Source organism: Phocoena phocoena, chromosome 9 (assembly GCF_963924675.1).
Source record: "Phocoena phocoena chromosome 9, mPhoPho1.1, whole genome shotgun sequence".
In the NCBI taxonomy this organism is placed as follows: Eukaryota; Metazoa; Chordata; class Mammalia; order Artiodactyla; family Phocoenidae; genus Phocoena; species Phocoena phocoena.
The window spans coordinates 56,919,025-56,942,314 of record NC_089227.1 but is presented as its reverse complement, the minus strand read 5'-3'; the positions used below and the strand labels follow the sequence as shown (position 1 = coordinate 56,942,314).

Genomic DNA, 23,290 nt, shown 5'->3' with positions numbered 1-23,290 from the left:
GCTGGGTCCAACAGGCTAAGCATTATCATTGTACCCAGCATTAGCATAAGGAAGTGTAGTTTCCTATTAGTGTTAAAAGTTTATTAATCAACTGTTCTAGATTCTATGCATAACTGAATGAACATGTAGTGTAACTATAAAGTGACATTTTATATCTGCCACCAATTAAAGTTACATGCCGTGAAAATAATCGGTTCCCACAAAACAAACACACACATGGATTTAGTTTCACTTGGAATTTCCTCTGGCTGGCTGAATGTTTGCCAACTTCTTTATAAAGTACTGCATACAAAAAATTCAGTAGGCCTTGGTTTTTCTGACATTTATGTAGTGCTTACTGACTTAAATTAGAGTTTTATTTCTTTTGGAGGGCATAATTTGGCTTTATGGCCCACCAGGGTTACTAAATTTCAACACAAAATGTAAAAGTTAATCTTTGGATATAAAGGATGATCCCAGACTGTATATCTTTACTTAATAAGTTTATTTATTCAACCTGCATTTATTAAATGATTATGTTTCAAGCACTGTGCAGTGGGAAAAAGAAGATGAATGAAACTTCTGTGGTCTAGCCCTCAAGTAGCTTATGCCCAAACCTGCATCTTCCCAAACCTGTTTGTTTTCAAATATAACTTTCTCTTTGTTGGTTTTCTGTGTCATCTTTTAGCCACATATTGAAAAAATGACCTGCATAAAAGTGATTCAGCTTTTATATGATCATTTAAATTATTTTAATAAAAATATTGACTTTTGCTTTATGCACAGTACTTATGCATTGTTTTCAGAATTTACTAAATCTATGGTAGTTTTGTCAGATTTGTACATTTACTGATAACCAGCCTGTTAATTCCCATTTTATAGCTGTAGAAAGTAATTTTTTTTTTTTTTTTTTTTTTGCGGTACCCGGGCCTCTCACTGTTGTGGCCTCTCCCGTTGCGGAGCACAGGCTCTGGACACGCAGGCCCAGCGGCCACGGCTCACGGGCCCAGCCGCTCCGCGGCATGTGGGATCTTCCCGGACCAGGACACGAACCCGTGTCCCCTGCATCGGCAGGCGGATTCCCAACCACTGCGCCACCAGGGAAGCCCCTATTTATTTATTTTTGATTGGGTGTACAAGGTGTGTGGTAAAGATTTTAAAAAATACCTCTGCATAAATCAATATATCTGAGTATTATTAGAATGCAGAATACTAGAGTTGGAAGGAGGCTTACAAATGATCTAGTCTATGTTTCTCATTCCACAAGTGAGGTCTAGAAAGATTGAATCTTCTAGGTACCCACTGTGAAGTTTAGGGGCTGACAGGAGTAGTCTTCTGACTCCTAATTTATTTTTTTCTTCTTCTTCTACTAAGGATGACTATGCTATTGCTATTTTTTTATTGCACATTTTATGTGCATTATGAGGTACTATACCTGGTTGCTGTACAGTTACAAAAATGTTACACACACACACACACACACACACACGCACACACGTCATGTTTGCAGAGTCTAGCAGGCAAGAATCACCTATTTCTCTTTACTAAGTATTCAATCCCCAAATTGTATTCTTTTGTCTAGCTTTCAGCTTTCTCATATAAAGAGTATTCAACATTTTCTTTTCTTTTTTTTTAAACATCTTTATTGGAGTATAATTGCTTTACAATGTTGTGTTAGTTTCTGCTTTATAACAAAGTGAATCAGCTATACGTATACATATATCCCCATATCCCCTCCCTCTTTCATCTCCCTTCCACCCTCCCTATCCCACCAACACTTTCATTTATTAAAAAGAACGTTGAAAAAAAAATTAGAAACATCACCATTTGCAGTCATGATAGAAATAATTAATTCAGGCAAGAATCATAAATGAATCTTAAAACTCATGGGTGGAAAGTTTGAGGAAGAATAGGACATTTCCATCATCACAAAGAATCTCCCCATAAGATACTTATTAACTGTAAAGTGAAAAATAGTAATGTGGCAGTGGAAAAATGTAGCAGATACCACCTTACATAGGCAATGAAAAGTTACATCATCTATAATGGGACAAATCTACATCATGCACCTCTTGATATGGTGTGCTGAGCCAGAATAATGGGATGAGTTTTGAAAAAAATCATCTTTTTTGCCTTTGTATTTTTTGAATTCCTTAGAATAAAAAAATTTAGACTTTACATCTTTTATGTCTGAATCTACAAAGAAATGTATGGTATTACTAGATCACTTTCAGTGTGACCACTAATTTTCTTTTTTTGAGATTTTCTTATATGGTTTTATTAATGTGACTAAAAAAATACAAGAAAAATGGCTTTATTGACACTCCAGAAAGTAAATACTTGCTATTATTAAAATATAAATGAAAATATTTAAAGAAATCTAAAGTCTCAGACTTAAAGATAGATAACACTTTCTTCAGAACATGTGACTTCAATTGGTCAATGACACACACACTGCCTCCTCATTATGTCCTAAAGAAGCAGCTAATGCTGGACTAGCAAGTTAGTTCAGTTAAAATTGTTAAGAGGCCAGTGTTACAGGTTTGATCTTATATGGGTGTTATTTTGTTCTCTGGCTATGCATGTAACATTGGCAAATTGGCTTGCAAGTTTATGATTTTAGTTACTTGGATGTTTTAAGTAAGAGTGTGAAAGGTTTTTGAGAGAAGTTATAAATTGCCTTCCTTTGAAACATTCAGTTACCTTCACCTTAAAAAATACTGTTTCTTAGAGGATGATTTCAGTTATATTTAAAAATATAAGCTGTTTATGAACATTACTGTGATTTGAAAAGTAAGTCAAATATTAGCTTCTCTGGGATATATTGGGCAGCATTGTGTGTGTGTATTTTACATACATGCATACATATACACACATTTTACATGTGTGTATGTGTTTGTATGAGAGAGAACATTAAAATAATGACATGTGCAGAGTCTTAAAGAATTTCATTAGGATGTTTAAAGACAACTAACAGTAGACCTAAAAGATTTCAACATGAGTAAATGTATAGTTTGCACAGTAGATGCTTTTTTTTAAAGTTATGTATAAACTGAGCTTTGCAATATCATAATTTAAATGTACTAGAGAAATACCACTATTTCAAGATGGTATGAAATGGCATTGGTGACTCTGGGCTATAAGTAATTTTTATGGTTCGAAAGAGTTTTGAAATTTATTTTTCTTGGCTGTTGGCAAACTTCTCTAGTTATCTAATGTGCCATATTCTTGACATGGACAGATCACCTATAATATTGAACTAGTATTGCTGTCTTTTTATTCACTCTGTGCGTTAGCTTCTTTCAGTAACGCTAATTAGAACCAGTTATCTTGTAAGATTTGGTGATGTGTATAATTCTTTTTATAGCGAATGCAACTAACTAGCAAATTATTTTGCTTACTATCTGAAAAGCTGTTAGATTTTAAGATTGCATTCTTAAAATATGCAACATACCATATGAAACATTTTAGCTCTGCATTACAGATGTCACCCTAAATTTTCAAATGGTAGTTATCATTTTTAACCTATTATCATTCTTTTTTTAAAAATATCATTCATTTTTAAACATTACATATGAATGTATTTACTAAATAAGGTTAAAATGATCAGACTTTTAAAACTGCAGTGTTGGCTTTTAGTTATTTTGAAGACTAGATGTTACATTAGAGTGGAATTTGATATTGAAAAGGGAAGGCCACAGAAATGCTGAGAAGAAACAATACGAGAAGACCAGGAAAGAATGGTCTGACCAGAAGCCAAAAGAGAACAGAATTTTAAGAGAGGAATGAATGAAGGATCAGCAGTATCAACTGTTTCAGAAAAGCCGAGAAGGAGAAATGCTAAAACTTGTTCACTGAATATGGAAATCAGGAGGCTGCAATGGCCTTGCTGTCAGGGAGGAGGTATTGTGGGCAGAACCAGTAGTAATTAAGAAATAAAATGGGAGAAAGGGGAACAAGGAAAAGAGAATTGGCCTTTTAAAAACCTCAGTGGTGAAGCGGGAGACGAGAGGGAACAACAGCCAGGAAGAAACGGATTTCTAGTTTACTTTCTAATTCAATACCTCCTCCACGAGCAACGAAGCCCGTGCGCCACAACTATGGAGCCTGCACTCTACAGCCCGCAAGCCACAACTACTGAGCCCATGTGCCACAACTACTGAAGCCTTCATGCCTAGATCCTGTGCTCCACAACAAGAGAAGACACCACAATGAGAAGCCCGTGCACCGCAAGGATGAGTAGCCCGCACTGGCCACAACTAGAGAAAGCCTGCGGGCAGCAACAAGACCCAACACAGCCAAAAAAACAAAACAAAACAAAAAGATTTAATAGTTTGGTTGATATTCCTTTTTAGATACAGCTAACCAGAAGTTGTACATGTACAGGAGTTCATGTTGGCTTTTAAAAAAGTAATTTCATTCAATATATTGGATTAGGAAAGAATTTTTTTCTATGCCTATTCTTTTTTTTTTTTTTTTTTTTTGCGGTACACGGACCTCTCACTGTTGTGGCCTCCCCCGTTGCGGAGCACAGGTTCCGGACGTGCAGGCCCAGCGGCCATGGCCCACGGGCCCAGCCGCTCCGCGGCATGCGGGATCCTCCCGGACTGGGGCACGAACCCGTGTCCCCTGCATCGGCAGGAGGACTCTCAACCACTGCGCCACCAGGGAAGCCCTATGCCTATTCTTTACTCTTAATTTGACATGAAAATTTGCTTTTTCTTCAAGTAGTCTCAATTAAGGATGCATAGACTATCTGAATTGCAATAACTTTGTTAAGGAAATTTATATTAGGTCTTTAAATAAAATTTAATATATTCCTAAAGAGGAATCTGTCATATCATCTAATTGTTAAGGATGATTAAACTATTTTTTATTTTATAACTGTACAGTATCTGTTTCTGTTAGCACAGAGCACTTATAATATTGTCAATCACTTTTCAGTGTGAAAATGAATCTTTTTTTTTCCCATTCAAAGCCTGAAGTATTAAAATGCTTTTCTGAGGTTTTTCTTCAGATGTAGAACTTTAAAGTACCATTAGCCAAGAACAGGGACTTCTACTTCATATATAAGAATTCTCCAAATGGTTTTGTACATATGAGCCTCTTCTCTTGGCCACAAAATTTCTATTTACTTTGACTTAAATTAATAACAAGACATACTTTATGAACAGGCATTCTAGAATCTGCCAGAAGACTTTTCAAACCAAAAATAAGGATATATTTCCTAAGGAGTGTGAGCTCAATAAATCAGGTGACTGGAGTTGGGAAGGGATAGTGCTGAACCTATTTGTAAACTTTGGGTTCCTGAATGTTAATTTTAAGCTTCCTTTTTAAAAGGCCAGTGTTTGTAGAGCTTATCCTGTCAGCAATATCCTGTGTCAATTGTCAGGTCATGTTTAACGTGTGGAGATATATTAATCGGCCATGGCTAGCACTGTAAGAGGCCGGGATAAATAGAGGGCTCAAGCAGATGAAGAGGGATTAACTGTGTGGATTGAGCAAACTCTTCAATCACTGAACCAGTGATTTTACAAAGGATTAGCTGCTGCTTTTACAAATATTGATTACTGATTTGCTACTCAGAATGGAGATGACATACTTGTGCTGTTGCTGTGTGGTGTGCTATGTGAAGTGAACATCATTCATATTAATGGATTTGTCATAGGCATTATAGAAACTGACAGATTTATTATAGCAGTTGCTAGAACTGTTATGGTTAAGGTTGTGTCAGCATATCTATTAAAACTTCAGGATTTTGGAAGTTTATAGTATAGCCATAAAATTTATTTCCCAGGTGGAAGTTGGAATACCAGTTATAGCCTGGCACAATTATTTTTGCGCATATTTTTACATGAATCAGTTTGAAAGCATTTAAATTGACATAGAACAAAAAATGCATTGTTAGTTTTGTAATGTCAAAAACTTTAAATTTATTTCATTTTGAAAAAAATTAATTTATCATAAATGCTTGTTTTCCAACCAAGAACATGTCTAATCTGTGTGGACTTCTAAAAATTCATCAGTATTTTTCCCAGAATATGGTTTAACTTGAAGCCTTTCGTTGTTTCTATAATCAGGTGGAGAATTTTAGAAACTATAGAAATATCTGGATAATTAAAAATCAATGACTATTTTGTTTCCCTTAAGTGACTTTTTAGAACACTAAAAAATCAGTAGTAAAAAATTAGAATTATCTATAGCAGAGAAAATAACTTCCTTTAATCTTTTTAAGAAATTGGTTTTCTTTCTTACAAATGTTTTTATTATGTCACAGTAGGAAGGCATTTCAAAGAGCTGAATTGTATGCTGAAGGATAAGCTGGATGCTTTCTAGGCAATGAGGGTGGAGAAGGGTGGTAAAATGAGGAAAGGTGAGGAGAAACACGTTCCAGACAGAGTGAACACTTGTGTGGATACATGAGACTTGGCCTATTTGAAAATAGCCAGGTATGTGAACATTCTTAAGGTTATATCTTCATATTAGTTGAGGGGATTGTTTTCAAGTTGTACACTTGTATTGATTAAACTAAATCTTTTAGATCAGTGGTTGAAGTTTTTCTGGCTATGATTTAAATAATATAAATTGACTTAATTTAAATTACTTAAAAACCTGTAGACTGTCTTTTTTGTTTTTCATTTAAAAATTCTATTATGTAAAATTTGAAACATAATACATGCTTATAACAAAGAAAAAATTGTTTTTCCCACCTAAAAAAACTCCCTAGCAGTAAGAATGGTTAACAGTACTGAATGTATCCTTACAGACGTTTCCCCCCTCAATTGTACAAATGTATTTGTGCTAGAATAAATATGGAATCAGACTTTTTAAATTAAAAAATGGGATATCACTATACATATTATTCTACAACTTACGTTTTTCACCTGATATGATGAACATCATTATACTACATTAGTACATATCTTTCCACATTACTACACATAGATCTACATATGCATATTTAAATAAGATACATTATTTAAAATAGTTTTATAATATCCCCATTGCTGGACATTTTCCATTTTTCTGCTGTCTCAAGTAGTGTTTCAGTGACTGTTGTGGCACACACCATTGTGAACCTGTGCTTTATCTTTTGTAGGATGGATTCTTAAGAGCTGAATTCTTAGAGTATTTTCAGATTCTACCATAGAGCCGTAGGAAGTTACATTCCCCAAAGCAGTTTATGAGAGAACCATCTCTTCCCACCTTCCCTGCTATTTGATGTCATTAATCTTTTTAGTTTTTGCCAGTCTTATAAGTTAAAAAGTAGTATCCTGTTTTAGTTTGTTATTTTTTGTTTTTAGTGAGGTTTGTTTATGTATTCAGCAAAATTTAATGAGTACTTACTGTGTCCCAGGCACTAATCTAGGCACTGGAGATACACAGTGGATAAGACAATGTAAGTCTCTGAGCTCATGGAACTTACATTCTAGTGAAGGTAAGGACAGCTGGGGAAAGACAATAAATCAGTAAACAATGATCTTTTCTTATGTTTATTGGCCTTTGTATTTATTTTGTGAATTGCCTGGTTCATATTTTTGACCTGTTTTTCTATTAAACTGTTATCTTTTTCTTACTGATTTGCAGGAGTTCATTGTCTGTTGTGACATCCATGCAAATATTTTTCCCATTCACCCCTTGAAAAAGTCATCCTTTGATAAATTAATGATTGTACTAATTCTTATCCATGTATGGTTTTGTAATATCATACCTGACTTCTTTGGCTGATAAGAGATCGTTGGACCGAGTGTCAAATTTCCATAATTTTCCATCCTCTGAGTGATTTTTAAGAGTTATTTCTTTTCTCTAATTTAATGTATTTTGATAATTTTTAAGAGTAAATTAGAACTTTGAGTCTTGCATGAGACTTGAGGCTATCCAGATGAAGGGAACTTAATAGAATTAATCTAGTTACTAACTATAATTTTATTCTTAGGGAGATAGATATTATATATATAAATTTTTTTCAGTGAGAATATACATCATGATCTATTCAGATATGATTTAATTACAGACTGAATTTGTAGAAAAACATGTAATGGAATATCTTATCATAAGAGCTTACCATATCTGGATTTATTTTGAATAAGTTGTTTGATCATTTACTCATATGGAGTTTGAGTAGGATGTATATCCTTTAGATTTTAAGTCTTTACCACGTTTTTAAGAGGTCACTGTGTATTTCAGACATTCATGAGCCAACTACAGATTCAGAGTTCAGACTGTTTTACGGCCTTAAACTCCCCTGAAGTAACTACCAGCACCTTATATGTCAATGAGAGACCACAGCCGAACTTACCTTGGTGGGATGCTCATGTGTGGCTAAAAATGTCACATGAAGTGGCATCCGTTGTTGCATGTTGCTGACGAACATTTTATTCCATTAAATATTCGACGGGCTTGTTTTTTGAAGTTTTAATTTTGAGTTTTAATTTGAATCAAAAACTTTAGTAGTGAAATTGTTCTGGTAGTGACAACTCTTCGTAAGGAGAAAAGGAAGCCATGGACAGTTGGGCTGTGTCAGGTCTGTGAACCCAGGGCTGAGACAGTCCACACAGTGAACAGATTCCTGGATTGCCTTGTGATGTGTAACTCATAGTAAATATCAGTTTTAATATTTGGCAGTTGATTTTTTTATATCATGGATACTAATTTTTGAACAACATGCTAGGATCACATGGTTAAAAATGGGCACTTTTAATACTATATGTTCAGTCCCAATTTACTTTTTTTCCTTTGCACTGTAATTCTTACTTTATGTTGGTTGTTATAAAGTTTGGAACTGAATTAGAGTGTTATTAACTGTGAAAGTGGGTATTAAGATGGAAAGAAATACCAGAAGGATGTTCTCTTTGCTCTTCAGTTGTGATAGCCCTTTCTTGCTACCTTGCTATTTAAACACTCCTGTGTTTCCTGTCACTTTTCTCTTCCCCTGGTCTTCATCAGTGGGAGACTGCACGGGCAGTGGTTAACATAAATTAAATTTTTTTGTTTTTTGGTGGTACGCGGGCCTCTCACTGTCGTGGCCTCTCCCATTGCGGAGCACAGGCTCCGGACGCACAGGCTTAGCGGCCATGGCTCACGGGACCAGCCGCTCCGCGGCATGTGGGATCTTCCCGGACCGGGGCACGAACCTGTGTCCCCTGCATCAGCAGGTGGACTCTCAACCACTGCACCACCAGGGAAGCCCTATATATTAAATTTTTATAAAATTATTTTAATGACTCAAAAGTTAGGTACTCTATAAATAAAAAGCATCATCCTCATGATCATTTATGTCTGGCATTTTCCTTCTGTTTTCAGCTGTGACTGCGGAAGTGTATTTTATCTACTTATTGATGTTCTTTTGATTTTCTATTAAATATTATCTTTAGAGCATATTTTACAAATCCTATAAACAAGTGTTAAATGAGGTTTTAAAATATACCACCAGGAACAATATTGTATACTTCAATATTGTACTTCTACATTTTAAATAAGTATCCTTAGTTATTTTGATGCACACTCAAGTTTGAGAATCACTGTCGTGATTCCTTACTCAAAGTCTAGTAGAAAAGACAAACTTGTGAACACATTATTTTAGCCTAATACTATAGGTACCATGTGAATCTCTCTCTCCTGAGCCAGTCCCACATATGGCTGTTAATAGTACTCTGAAGCTGAGGACCAGAAAAAGAATAATGCATGTGGTATGCTTTTATTTTCAGGTACTAGAGAAAAAAATGCTACACATTAACTGTTCTAATATTGAAGTTTTAATTTGTATTCTGTAGTAATTTACTCAGTTACATAAATAACAATGCTGTCTAATTCTTTTAGTCACCTAGGTGTATATAAAATTACCAGTTCATACTGAAGAGTAGACTCAGGGCTTTTATTATTCTCAGTAACATGTTCTGTGGATGTTTTATTTATGTGTAGTAGGCATGTGCTTAAACTTGTTGCAAGCTAGAATTATTCTGGCACTGAGTTAGAACTTTAAGGGCAACTGATGATTTGTTTTTGTGTTAAGGTGATCTTCATCTAGGCCCTGCAAAGCTATTAAACTTTGTAAATTTATAAATAAGAGTATGTATCAACATTACCCCCAGCTTGGTTGCTTGTTAAGGGATATGGCTCTTAAGCAATAACAAAAAAGAGCTGTGTTAGCTTCTTGCAGGGATCATATCTTCTGCCTGGGATTCAATGTTTACCAAAAGTTTGATCAAAACAAATAGTATTTTGAAAGGATTGTCTGAAAAATGTGCAGGGTGTCTATTCCTATAGGCATTCTATGATTTTATCCTTAAGTTTAACAGAGCTGTTTGGGAGTTGTATGTATACTTGGGCTACCTGGTTCTGTACTCTGTAGAACCGCTTTTACTGAATCTCATTTTGGCATTATGCTGTTGACTCAATATGAGTGATGGTATACAAAGCAGCCCTATGAAACTTTTGTTTTACTTACTGTAAAAATGTTATTCGGGATATTGAGAATACATGGGAGAAATTTCTTTCTTATTTCAGTGCTAGGAACCAAGAATAGTTGCTGTTTGTTCCTCCCTGAGCAATGATCTGTATTTATCTTAATGGGCAGTGAATCACATGATTTATTATTTCTTGCTTCATGTTGGTTGTTATAAAGCTTGTAACTGAATTGTTTGCCCACTTCTGTTAAGTGGTGGCTTTGTAGTTCCAACTTGTTTTGTGTTCTACACTCACTCCTAGTTTTGTCTTAATTTTTTACTTATATATATATATTTTTTTAATCTGAAATAGTCATTTATAGAAAAGTTGAAAGAAGCGTACAAGGAATTCCCATTATACCCTTTACTCAGATTCCCTTAATATTAACATTTTCCTGTACCGGTATCTGCTTTCTCTCTCTATATATACACACAGATTTCTCCTATTTGCTTTTAATTTCTTTACCAAACGTATCTGTACAAATGCCTGTGAAATGCTTTTTGGGAGGAATAAAGCAGTGTATTACTAAATAATAATAGTAGGTAAGGATGTGTTAATTCTATACCTATGTTGAAAAAAGAGACCTATAGAAAAACCTGTTTCAGATGGAAGGAAGATAAATTGTGTGTGTGTCTCTGTGTCTGTTTGTGTGTCTGAGTGAGAGAGAGACACACACACACAGAGGGAGAAAAAGAGAGAGAGGAGAGACAGACAGCACGCATGCATTTTAAGAGGATCCTTGTAACACTTTGAATGGCAGAAGAGGGGAAATGCCAAAGGCTTTTTGATTTAAATAAAAATTAGGGCATTGTCTTCTTAAATAGAAACAGATAATAAATACTAAAGCATGAAGAACTGTTTGGGAATGTATTTGATTTAGTAATTAAGTAATCAGAGTAGGACTGTAAGGAGAGTCTTAATTCAGAAATGTTTACTTTTTATGAAGTTAATCATAAAATAATTTCAGATTTGATAGTTTTCATACTAAATATTTTTCATTTATTTTAACTACTCCTCAATAATAAGATTCTTTTGGGAGATGGGAATAGAGTGACAATTGTTTATGTACCTGTTCTTTCGTCAAGGCAAAACCAAAAACATACACTTTATTATACAATATAGAAGACATTCTAACTGTGGATTCCTATTTCAGATACTTAGATATGATCTTATGTTATTAATGGCTCTAAACATTTTGTAGAATGTAGAATAGGAAAAAATTGAACAAAAATGAACTTAAAGAATATTATAAATTATAAAAATGTTATTTATGTTCTAAAAATAATTGTAAAAATGTATAGCTTAAAACATAAATCAGTTACAAAAATATAAAATAAAAGATTGCTCTCTGGCCTATGTGAAAGTAAAACATAGTTGAATGGAAGGGAGCTAAAGAATTCAGTCTAAATTGTATTCATTTCTTATTTAATGCAGTTTGCTAGAGGAATCTGCATACAAAAAAAGCCTTCTGAGGGCTTCCCTGGTGGCACAGTGGTTGAGAGTCCGCCTGCCGATGCAGGGGACACGGATTTGTGCCCCGGTCCGGGAAGATCCCACATGCCGCGGAGCGGCTAGGCCCGTGAGCCATGGCCGCTGAGCCTGCGCGTCCGGAGCCTGTGCTCCGCAAAGGGAGAGGCCACAACAGTGAGAGGCTGGCGTACCGGAAAGAAAAAAAGAGTTATTGTCTTCTTTGGTTTCAGATAGACCTATTGAAGACTCTCAGGAGGCTATTGGAATTTCCATATCAAGAAGCAGAGTTAATAAAGGCAAATGTGAATTACCCTAATAGTTATTCAGTTTTTGCTGGGTAGCTTTCAGAATGACTTGCCACTTTACAGAGTGGGTAGAGAGACTAGAAGGTAGCAAACCTGTGAGTTGCAACCTCTATTTTTGTCCCTGGTGTCATCACATGGACCTTATCAGTCTTTAAAGCCTGTACCCAAGGCTTAACCACCCCTGGGGATTCTATGGTCCTACTGATTGGAAGTTCTCCATCTTCGTGTCTAAGCATAATATGAGCCTTTTTTAAAAAAAAGAAAGTATCATGATAGCCTTAGAGATTACCAGTACTAGTATGTTCACTGGTTAATCCTTTCTGAAGAGAGTAATAGTGGTAAGTGAGAAAATAGGCTCTGTAAAAGGACTATGCTAAAGAAACATAAGTAGTAATCTTTTAGTTACTGTAGTTGTTATTTTCTTAAAGGTTATTATTGTTTGATGTGTCCTTTGCATACAGATTTTTTACTTTGCCACTAAAAAAACTGGTAAAAAGATTTGAGATTCCAAATTTTCCATGTGGATTGGGAGAGTTATTAGACTATAAAAAATAATTTATATATATATATTTTTCAAAGATATTCCAGGCCAAGCTTCTAGCTAGAAATTAAACCTTTGAAATGACATAAAACAATCCTATGCTACATTTAAAGGAAGTTATCCATTGCTCTATGAAAATTATGTTGTGAACAGTTTCCACATTTGATACTTTTAAAAGTTGAATCCATCTTGAACCTTGGCCATTTGTTACTGAAAGTGCAAGAAAAATGTCAGTGTGGATATATCTCATGGAATCTTAGAATGGGGGTGGAGGGCTTAGAGATAATCTAATTTCATTTTTCCATATTTTAGGTGTGAAGAAACTGATACAGAGGGGCTTAGTGACCTGCTGAAGGTCACAAATTTGCAGAACTGGGATTTCATTACAGACCTCTTAACCTATTCCATGTATCTTAAAGTCAGTATTAACGTAAAACTAAGATTTTAGTTATCTGCTATACCACAAAACCATTTTATTTAATATTTGTATCCAAGTTGAGTTTAGGTTTCTCTCTCTTTTAGGGAATAGTCTTTATGTTTTGTTTTGCAGGTATACTAGTGAATTTTTGCACTCTAAAACCTTTTAGATTAATTTAAAAAACTGTCAGCAACTCTGTGTCTCTGTATCTATTATCTATTTTATAGAAATAGGGGACATGTCATCTAAGTTTGTGTGTGCAAATGTGAAGTAAAGTGTAATTAAATTGCACCTGTAGAATGAGTTCCGAGTCAGTAATACCTCTGGGAACAAAGCTCGTTTACAGACAGTTTCCTGAAGTTAAATACCCAATGTACTCTTCAGCTGGAAATGTGTGTAAGATACACATCATCTGGAAATATACAGGAAACAAAACAGAAAGCATTTTTCTACCTTTATACAAAACTATAATGCATGAAATATTGACACTTGAAAATATACTTCAATTCTAATGAGGTATAAAATTCTAATGAATTTTTCTTAGGAAAAATGAGTTTGAACTGGAGCAGTTAACCTAGCCAATAAAGTAGGTGTTCTGTAGGAGTTGTTCCACGTGTAGATGTATTTCTGGTGTATCTGTGGGGAGGAAGGTGATCTCCGCGTCTTACTCTTCCGCCATTTCCCCTCGTCCCCCCTAGCCAGTAAAGTAACCATTGAGTTGATCAGGGTAGGAGAGAGTATTGCCAGCATGAAATGAGAAACTAAAATGATTACTCTTCTTGGAAAATTGAAGGCTAATGCGTGTTTTGAATATAAAGCAACCGTTAAGTGGGTAAATACTGTAAAAAAAAAAAAAAAGTGTGTATTTATCAAATTCAGGAATGCCAGACAAGGCATTTTAAAACATTGAACACATATAAGTTTAGAAACGATAAAAGAAAGCACTGTCTCCCCACAAGAGTTGGCCAATTTATGGAACTCAGTATCCCAGCTATCAGATGAAAACGAAGAATTTAAAAAGATAAACTCATGGATGTTTTATTCATGTGAATTGAGAGGGAGAAAAGATATTGTTGAGGGACTTGTCCTTAACTTTTTGCAGTTCAAGGAAAACAGTCATATCATGTGGTAACAGGCAGAATATTTGACTGACTAGACCAAGATCCTGATTCAGGGTGAAAATTCTTATGAGCAAAAGCAATCTTTTTTATATGTATCTCCTTTCTTTTCTAATATTAGGGAAAAGGAATCATCAGCTGTGTGAAGGTGGAGGGGAACTTATTGCAAATTTAATGTTCATGTTGAAAACTATGCAAATGCCAAGTAATGAAGGAAAAAGCCAGTAAAAGACGAGACTCAGAAACCTAGTAGGATTTTGTACAAATTCTAGATTGAACAACCATAAAACTGTGACCATATTAATATAGTGAAGCTCAAAGTATTATAATAATTTAAATGCTAAAATAGTAAAAACGATGCTTTAGGTTTCATAGAAATTGAGCATTTAAATTGGTCACCACCAAGTTGCATATCAAAAAATAAGGATAATGAAAAACAGATATCTATTTTGAAAAGGTCTCTGAATCACTCACATCCCTTGACACCTGTTGAGAGTCCCACATTAAGAGCCAAGTAGGTAGAAAGGAAACTGAATAAAAAGTTAATTCCAGAACTCAGTAGTTAAAACTTGTACAGATTTTTTAAAAATCTTCACTTTTAAGTTGCACTTTGGAAGTGATGCCTCACTCTAAGTCTTCGAAAAATAAATGCGTTTAAAGAGGTGTCAGACTGGGTGGGATACAGTTAATATGGGTTTGTGTGTGTGGCAGGGGAGGAGTGGATTAGAAGACATGTCAATGTTGGAGAAGGCTCAGGAATATGGCATTGAGACACCCAATGCTGGATAAAATTATGAATTAAACAAAGTTTATTTCTTTAGATTATTTTAAGAAAAGAGGTACAAAAAAGGAAGGATGATAGGACCTCTTTCTCCCCTCAATTCTAATTCTTTCTTCCCCCAACTCTTAACTTTCTCTCTTCCCTACCCTAACTTCCTCTTTTACTCAAGGGGTTTCCATGCTGTTCTAGGCCTTTTCTTCTAACGAAAGCATTCTGTGATCTGGACCTATTTTTCCACCTTTCCCTGTCTTGCACATAGGAATGAAACTGCATACCTTGTTAATGCCAAGATTGGTTTTATACCCAACCGACTTAACATCTGAAATAAGCCTAAGTGATAGATACTTCTTGCCTAAGACAGTTTATATTTTTCTCTGAAGTTGAAATAATTATTTTTCATTTTGAAATAATTATTTTTAATATTTAAAACATTTTTAAAGATAAAACTTATTTCTTAAATACGTTGGATATATTTAAGCATTCTAGTATTTTTTACCCTAGATTCAAGGGAAAAAGTTAAAACAATAGATTAATAGAATTGCTAAAATTGGGTAATACCTTACTTAGGTTTTAGGTAATTTGTTTTTTATTTTCATACTTTGGAACTCTTCTCCATTTTTCAGATTCTAGACTCCATTCTTTTAGCTTGCTGGTGGACTATGTCCATTATATACACAATTTGATTTTAAGGCAAAAGTTTCCAGACACAGTTTAGAATTCTTGAGTTATCTTTTAAAAACAATTGTCTTGTGAATAAAATACCTACCTAACTATAAGAAATTTGGACTCCACTACTTCCTTTCTCCTACTGAGTTAATAGGGATATAGTAGGCATGTGACACTTGTTTATTTGAATTTTTTGTGACCTTGTTACCATTTTGTATACTTCGGATTCCCAAATGTCCAATTGGAAGAAGACCCATTCCTTGTCTGCTCTTGTAGGATGTTAGTTTTAATGTCTAATATTGATCTTCTTTAGAAAAGTAGGACTATTATATAAGAAATACATGCTCATTTTATAAAAAGAAGACTAGTCTATTCAGTATGTGTTTATTTCCTCAGGGTAGTGAACATTTGTGGCCACTTAAGGAAGCCATGTATCAGTAACCGTCTGCAGTATAAATAAGCTGTCCTGGATTATAGGTTAGTTTTTCTCCTCTGAGTTAGGATATAATTTCTTCATCAACCACTTTCATGTAACCAAAAGGAAATCTTTGAGCTGCTTTTAAAATAACTACAATGCTTAACTCATGCAGTTACTAAATCATACATTTTTCCATTTTTCTGATTAAAATTCCCTAAGCAACATTAGTCTTACTTTTACATTGGCATCCATTCATTTGAATTAATATTTAGTTATACTAAATATAATAATATTTAATTATAATTAATAAAAGCCAACATTTACTGAATGCCTACTATGTGCCAGAGGATTAAGGCTCAGTGCTAAACTTATTTTTGGGACAAGGGTGTGAATTTTGATAGTGAAACAGAGCTGATAATATAATTGTGAATTTGTTGGAATGTTGTAAATAGTGAGATAATATAATTGTGTTTGGCAAATGTTCAGCAGCTCTTTGTTGATGCCTTCCAGATAGATTTATATTAGCCTTGCCTTTCTTTTCTTCATGTATTATTATACCTGCATTTGTAGTCTTAATTCTTTGAATCAATGTGAATATTCTTAAATGGTGACATACTATTGATCATTGTAGACATCATAGTGGTATGAGGTCTAAATGATGTGAGAGTTCATGTTTTTTAAAGATAATTTACTACTTTTTATATCTTGTTACAAATTTTCAATTTCTATCAAGAAGTATTAATTGTTTATATGTTTATGGTGTTATACAAGTCAAATGGTTCTTCTAAGAACTTAAAATCTGAAGTATCTAAAGGGATTACTATTAATACACTTTTTAAAAAAATTCACATGTGTATTAAACAAATCCTAGATGTTGGACAAATAGCAAAAGAGGTTTAGAAAAACGAAATTTCAGTCTGAAAATTTGCCTTTTTTCCCTCTAGGAATCAAATAAAAGATTTTGTATTAGAAACATGAATTTAGAATTCAGAATAAGTGTTGCTTGTGAAATCAGATTTTATTGATTTATCAGGTAGAAATTTAATCAACATTTTTCTTAAAGCAAAAGCTTCAGGTTATGTATATATTCACCTTTGTAAATTCTAATTCCTTTCCTGCTCCTCCTCTTCCACTTCTCCCCCTCCTTTTTTTTTTCTTTTGACCAGTAACTTTTTAAAGTTGAAAACTATGCTAAAGGTACCCATTTCTCTCCAGAATATAAAGTTTCTTCTTAAGATTTAGAGCATATATTTTATATGTAAAGAACATTCATTATGCATCAATGGATATGAGAGGGTCATGGGACTTCTTCTCAACGAGCCTTATCTAGCCAAATAGAGGTAATTAATGCCTCCCCGTGCCCAATTACATCAGACCTGAAGACTGAAAAGTTGCCTCTTCCTTGTGTAGTTTAATTTCATCCAGAATGGACAGTGCCTAAGCGTTTGTTTCCATCATCTGAAAGATACAAAATTATTTATAGGATGTTTGCAGTGAATCTTCTTATTTTTACCACTGTGGACAAACCACTTGGAAATTTTTTCATGACATACAACAATCATGTTATAGTATTTAATTAATATGTTTGCTTTCTCATTCTGAAATGTCATCCAAATGATGCTTTTCACGAAGAAATTTTGTGTAGTTCACTTAAGAACTCTACGTGCCAGTTATATAAAAGACTGAGCACAAGCATACTTCCACAGAAACTAAACTATGGTATTGCTTAGTTGAAGAAGTAAATACTTTGTTTTCAGGAATCTTATTTAGAAAGAAAACTTTCCCAAATGGTTTTATATTAGCTAAAATTTCATATTTCTATGTGATACACTATTTCTATGTTTATTTTTTGTCAGTGTAACCTAGTTTAATTTAAAAAGTGCTGTTAATCATTGTTTTTCTTTTCTTTTAAAAAAACAAATCAAACTACAGTCACCCTCTTTAATTTAGTGGTTAACTAGGACTTGTTCACATAGATGAGATTTCTTTATGTGATTTTTATTTTATGAACAAAAAAATTATACAACTTCTACCCTCAATGGATCAAATGGATACATTGATTGAACAACTATTCAAACATTTACACTGACTTTCCCTAAAATTTTATATGTATTTCAAAATTAGTCCCCATTTTAAATATATTTTAATGATATTGTTTTGTGTTTACTGAGCAAAATTGATCCACCATGGAACTGAAATTAGTGCTTTAATTTGAAGCTTTATTTCTTAAGGAAAAATAACTATGATTTTATAACTACTGGATATTTTTTAAAAACCCAGTTGGTAATTCTGTGATGAATTTGTATATAATAAACTTCCTATCAAAATACTTTGTATCATAAACTATATGAAAACTATTTCTGTTGGTGTATTCCATAGAAACTTTCATTAGATTGGTTATTTTCACTTGTTGGAGTTCTAGTAAAATGCTGAGGCAACTGTAGTATATTTCTAATGAAGTCTGTAAAAATATTGAACTCTGAAATTATTGAGCAACCTACCATCCATGATCATGAATATATGATTTCTAATTGACTTAGCTTTCGGCTTAATCTATAAATTTTTGTAAGTATCTAATATTTGTTTATGATAGTTCTATCAGATCTATCTACCTAGTTTTAGACTCTCAAATGCCCTAGAAAACCCTAAAGCATACACATTCACAAGATTTCTCTGTGAGTATAACCAGGAAGAGAGAATATTTGCTATGTACTCAAATTATAGCATTTGATTTGGGGGGAAAATCATTTTATGTTTTACTAGGTACAAATAGGGATAGGCATTCTTATGTAGGCAAGAATTAATATGCATCAAAATTCTTGAAGAGTTAATCCAATGTAAAGAAGCTTATATCATTTATTTGATATTCCTAACTTCTCTTTCAGGGGTTTATTTCACTTATTTATAACAGTTTCCTAGTCCATTCATTATAAAATGTAGGTCGAAAAATATTGCCCTTTAGAGTTCATTCTGTTACATAATATTACTGTGTATTTGGAAACATAATATATTAAGATATAACGATACAGAACATTATTTTGCTCTTGAGATTCACAGGAGAAGAGGGACTAATCTATGGAATGGATCTGAAACAAAGCTAATAGACTTGGATTTAATTAATTTGGGTAATTAAAAGTATACTGAATCTATGAGATCTGATACTTGATTTTTCTAAAATGGATTGCTCACTGCTTTTTCCCCTTTACTTTCCATAGGGAACCAGTTCCCTCCAGTTGCAGCACAGGACCTTCCTTTTGTGTTAAAGGCTGGCTACCTTGAAAAACGCAGAAAAGGTAAATCATATGATTCTAATGAAAAACCTAAAAATCTAAGACTCTAAGAAAACCTGATGATATTATCCAAACCACAAAATACAGCTTTTAGCTCTAAATAATTTTTAATAACAAAATAAAACATTTGGTCAGGTTTTTTGTTGTCAACCTTGGTTATTTGTAGATGATTTTAAAGCTGTTTCCTGCCTCTTGGAGGAGAGCTGTGGGCCATGACTGTATTCTCAAGGATGGGATTTCTCACACTTATCCCACCCAGCTGAGCAGTGGGTTATCTGTACCTGACCTGGCATACGCCATGTTTGCTACAGTTCAGATCAAGCTTAGCATATTGACTGCCATTTTCTGTTAATCATTCAGTGTTCCTTTCCATTGGCTAAGATAATTGGGAGTTGACCATGTGGTCTCACTCTTTCAACCCCAATATAAAAAGAAAATGAAATATGGAGGTGGTGTTATGATACGGGAAATGAAAAGCGGAAAGTCTCTTCATTACCATCCTGCTTATCTCTCAGGTAGTCCCTTTGGGCCTTCCTATTTATATTCTATTTTCTTTTCTTAGCTTTCTTAGCTGAATTTTAAAGCTGAAAGAGATAATAGAAATCTAGGTCAACTCCTCCTCCCTCTTTTTTATGACAGATGAGAAAATGAGACCCTGATGAATCAATTATCTTAAGGCTTTATAGTCAAATACCTTTCTGACTGTTTCCTGTCAGGAAAGTTTGTTAGCCATGTAGTTGATCCCATAAATGTAGCAGTCCCATCTCTGCTGTAGTGTATTCCTTTTTTTTTTTTTAACATCTTTATTGGAATATAATTGCTTTACAATGGTGTGTTAGTTTCTGCTTTGTAACAAAGTGAATCAGTTATACATATATCCCCATATCTCTTCCCTCTTGTGTCTCCCTCCCACCCTCCCTCCATATCCCACCCCTCTAGGTGGTCACAAAGCACTGAACTGATCTCCCTGTGCTATGTGGCTGCTTCCCACTAGCTATCTGTTTTACATTTGGTCATGTATATATGTCCATGCCACTCTCTCACTTTGTCCCAGCTTACCCTTCCCCCTCCCCATATCCTCAAGTCCATTCTCTAGTAGGTCTGTGTCTTTATTCCTGTCTTACCCCTAGGTTCTTCATGACATTTTTTTTTCTTAAATTCCATATATATGTGTTAGCATACAGTATTTGTCTCTCTCTTTCTGACTTACTTCACTCTGTATGACAGACTCTAGGTCCATCCACCTCACTACGAATAACTCAATTTCGTTTCTTTTTATGGCTGAGTAATATTCCATTGTATATATGTGCCACATCTTCTTTATCCATTCATCTGTCGATGGACACTTAGGTTGCTGCCATGTCCTGGCTATTGTAAATAGAGCTGCAATGAACATTGTGGTACATGACTCTTTTTGAATGATGGTTTTCTCAGGGTATCTGCCCAGTATTGGGATTGCTGGGTCGTATGGTAGTTCTAATTTTAGTTTTTTAAGGAACCTCCATATTGTTCTCCATAGTGGCTGTATCAATTTACATTCCTAGTGTATTCCTTTTAGCTTTGTTTTATGTTTTGTTTTTTGTTTGTCTCTTGGAAAAGAAGATACAAATTATTTAGTCATAGAATTTTACAGCTAAAAGGAGCCTTAGAAATCATATTAACTAACTTTTCCTTTTTCAATAAGGGAATTGCATTATATTTATAAAGGTAATATATATTATCTAAACTGTTCTTTTTCCCTCTTTATTGTAGATCACAGCTTTCTGGGATTTGAATGGCAGAAACGGTGGTGTGCTCTCAGTAAAACAGTGTTCTATTATTATGGAAGTGATAAAGGTAGTATCGGCCTTCAGTTATATCAGCATGAGGGTTTTGCGGGGGGCATTTTACTCCACCCCCATACCTTTTGGGTGCAGAATGAGCTGAAGACAAATGGAGAAAGAATAACTAAAAATTTTAATATTATAGCCTAAGGGTAATTAATAATTCTGTTATTTGACAAATGCTCCAAATTCCAGAATGCCCTAAAAGTTAACACAATTGTGTTTTATTGAATTAGGAAAGAGAAAAATAACTTTCATCCGTGTGGCCTTTTATCTCAGGAATTATTGATATTTATCATCCAGGCGGTAGTTGTAGAATTTCTTTAGGGTTGTGGGAGTTTTGAAGGGAGGAAAGGATGTTTTTTCCTTCAAATATTTTAAAAGAAAAATTTAGATAAAATGAAACGTGCGCAACACCTTTCTCCGCTTCCTTTATGGATTTAAGTAACAGCACACATCCATCAAGGTTACTGTTCTGAGCACCTTAGCTGTCTAAGCAGTTTAGCTATACTAACGTGGTTAGCTCCAGCTTTGTGAGGTAGGTACCATCATTAGTCCCACTTATTTTACTGTTTGGAAAACTGAGGACAGGGAGGTTAAGTCACTTGTTCAAGGTCACAGAGCTGGTAATGGCAGTTTGGGTATTTGAACTGAGGCATAATGGTTAGAGTCCGTGCTCTTAACCACTATTATCACTATGTTAATTTAGAAACAGTGATACATTTTGTAACTTCACTTGCTAATTAATAACTTACTCATAGTTCACATAATTTTAAGTTCATCGTTTGAACAAATAAAGCCATAAAATACTGAAATTTAAAGAATATAAGCTTTCTTAGTTTTGCTTTTATCTAGGAAAAGTGGGTCGGAAGTTGAATCTTATAAAGTAAGGGTTGTATATAAATAGCTGACATTCATTTCCAGAAAGGACACTTAAGGAGAAAAAAAAGATTTAAAAGTCCAGTATCACTGAATATAAACTTTCCCATGAAGTTGTTTCTTATCAGTGTTGTTTGGAAGTTTATATTTCATTTGACATTATTTGCAGTTTTTAGGGTTTTCTTCCTTATTATAAAATCAGGCAGATATGATTATTGTATTTCAGATAAGTTTTAAATACATGCATGATGCTAGAAGTTGGTCTCACCTTTTGGTTAATGGGATTATCAAATTGAGAATTAACTTAGTGGCGAGTTTGCATTCTGTCACTAATTTACAATATGTTCGTAAGTAGAAATGGAGTCAGTGAAGTGTAAACTATAAACAGCTATCAACAGGTAGCCTTCTTTCTTCTGCTAAGGCTTAAGTAGGTGATTTTATCAGAAAATTTAGAGTCCAAGTTCAATTATGATTATCATAGGTCATAAACATGTGTTACTATTATAGAAATAAAATTTTGTACCGTATTGTGAATTGAGATCAAGATTTTGCTTTTTCATAAAGAAATGTCTTCTATTTCATAAGACCAGGGGAGGGAGGTTTAAAATCCTTGTGACTTTGGTTCAGTTAGTCTTCTCATTTCTAATTTCTTTAAAAATCAGTGAATACGTATGTCTGTTTCCTTCACTCCTAGTCCTAACTGGTATATACCAACAGTTAGGTCAAAGATTAGCAAGAGTTTTCCCAAAATCTAGGGAATGTTTATATTTATTTCAAAGGCTAATAAATAAATTCTAGTTATTTGGGGGAGATACTAGTTAAATTCCCATTTCTATTCTTACTTGATGAGGCCTTGTGGTAATAACATTCTTTGTAATTTGTATTTTAAGTACTTTGTGATCCATTTAGCCACTCTACCACCGCGGCTTTTAAAAAATTATTATTCTCGCATTCCCTTTTTACGTGGATCTTTGAGGAGCTGGTTTATATTTCCTTAAACTCTTCCCTATCTGTCACTATGAAGCCTCCTGTTTCCATTGAGATTTCAGATCTGTTTTTAGTGGTTCTTTGGAATTCTTGGCCAGTTCTGCTTTTAGGGACTTGGGGGGGAAAAAAAATCTATATTTAGACAGTTTTTAACTGCTTGTTTGGCATG

General features: G+C 34.1%; 1 protein-coding gene across 2 annotated transcripts in view; it reads left to right on the top strand.

The window, feature by feature from the left end:
- SKAP2 (src kinase associated phosphoprotein 2) overlaps positions 1–23,290 on the top strand; it is a 153,490-nt gene that overhangs the window by 62,076 nt on the left and 68,124 nt on the right. For both annotated transcript variants that reach the window (XM_065883776.1, XM_065883777.1), the window contains exons 5-6: positions 19,358–19,435; positions 21,185–21,268. In XM_065883776.1, coding sequence (XP_065739848.1) covers positions 19,358–19,435; positions 21,185–21,268 — 162 coding nt within the window. The remainder of the gene's footprint in view (positions 1–19,357; positions 19,436–21,184; positions 21,269–23,290) is intronic.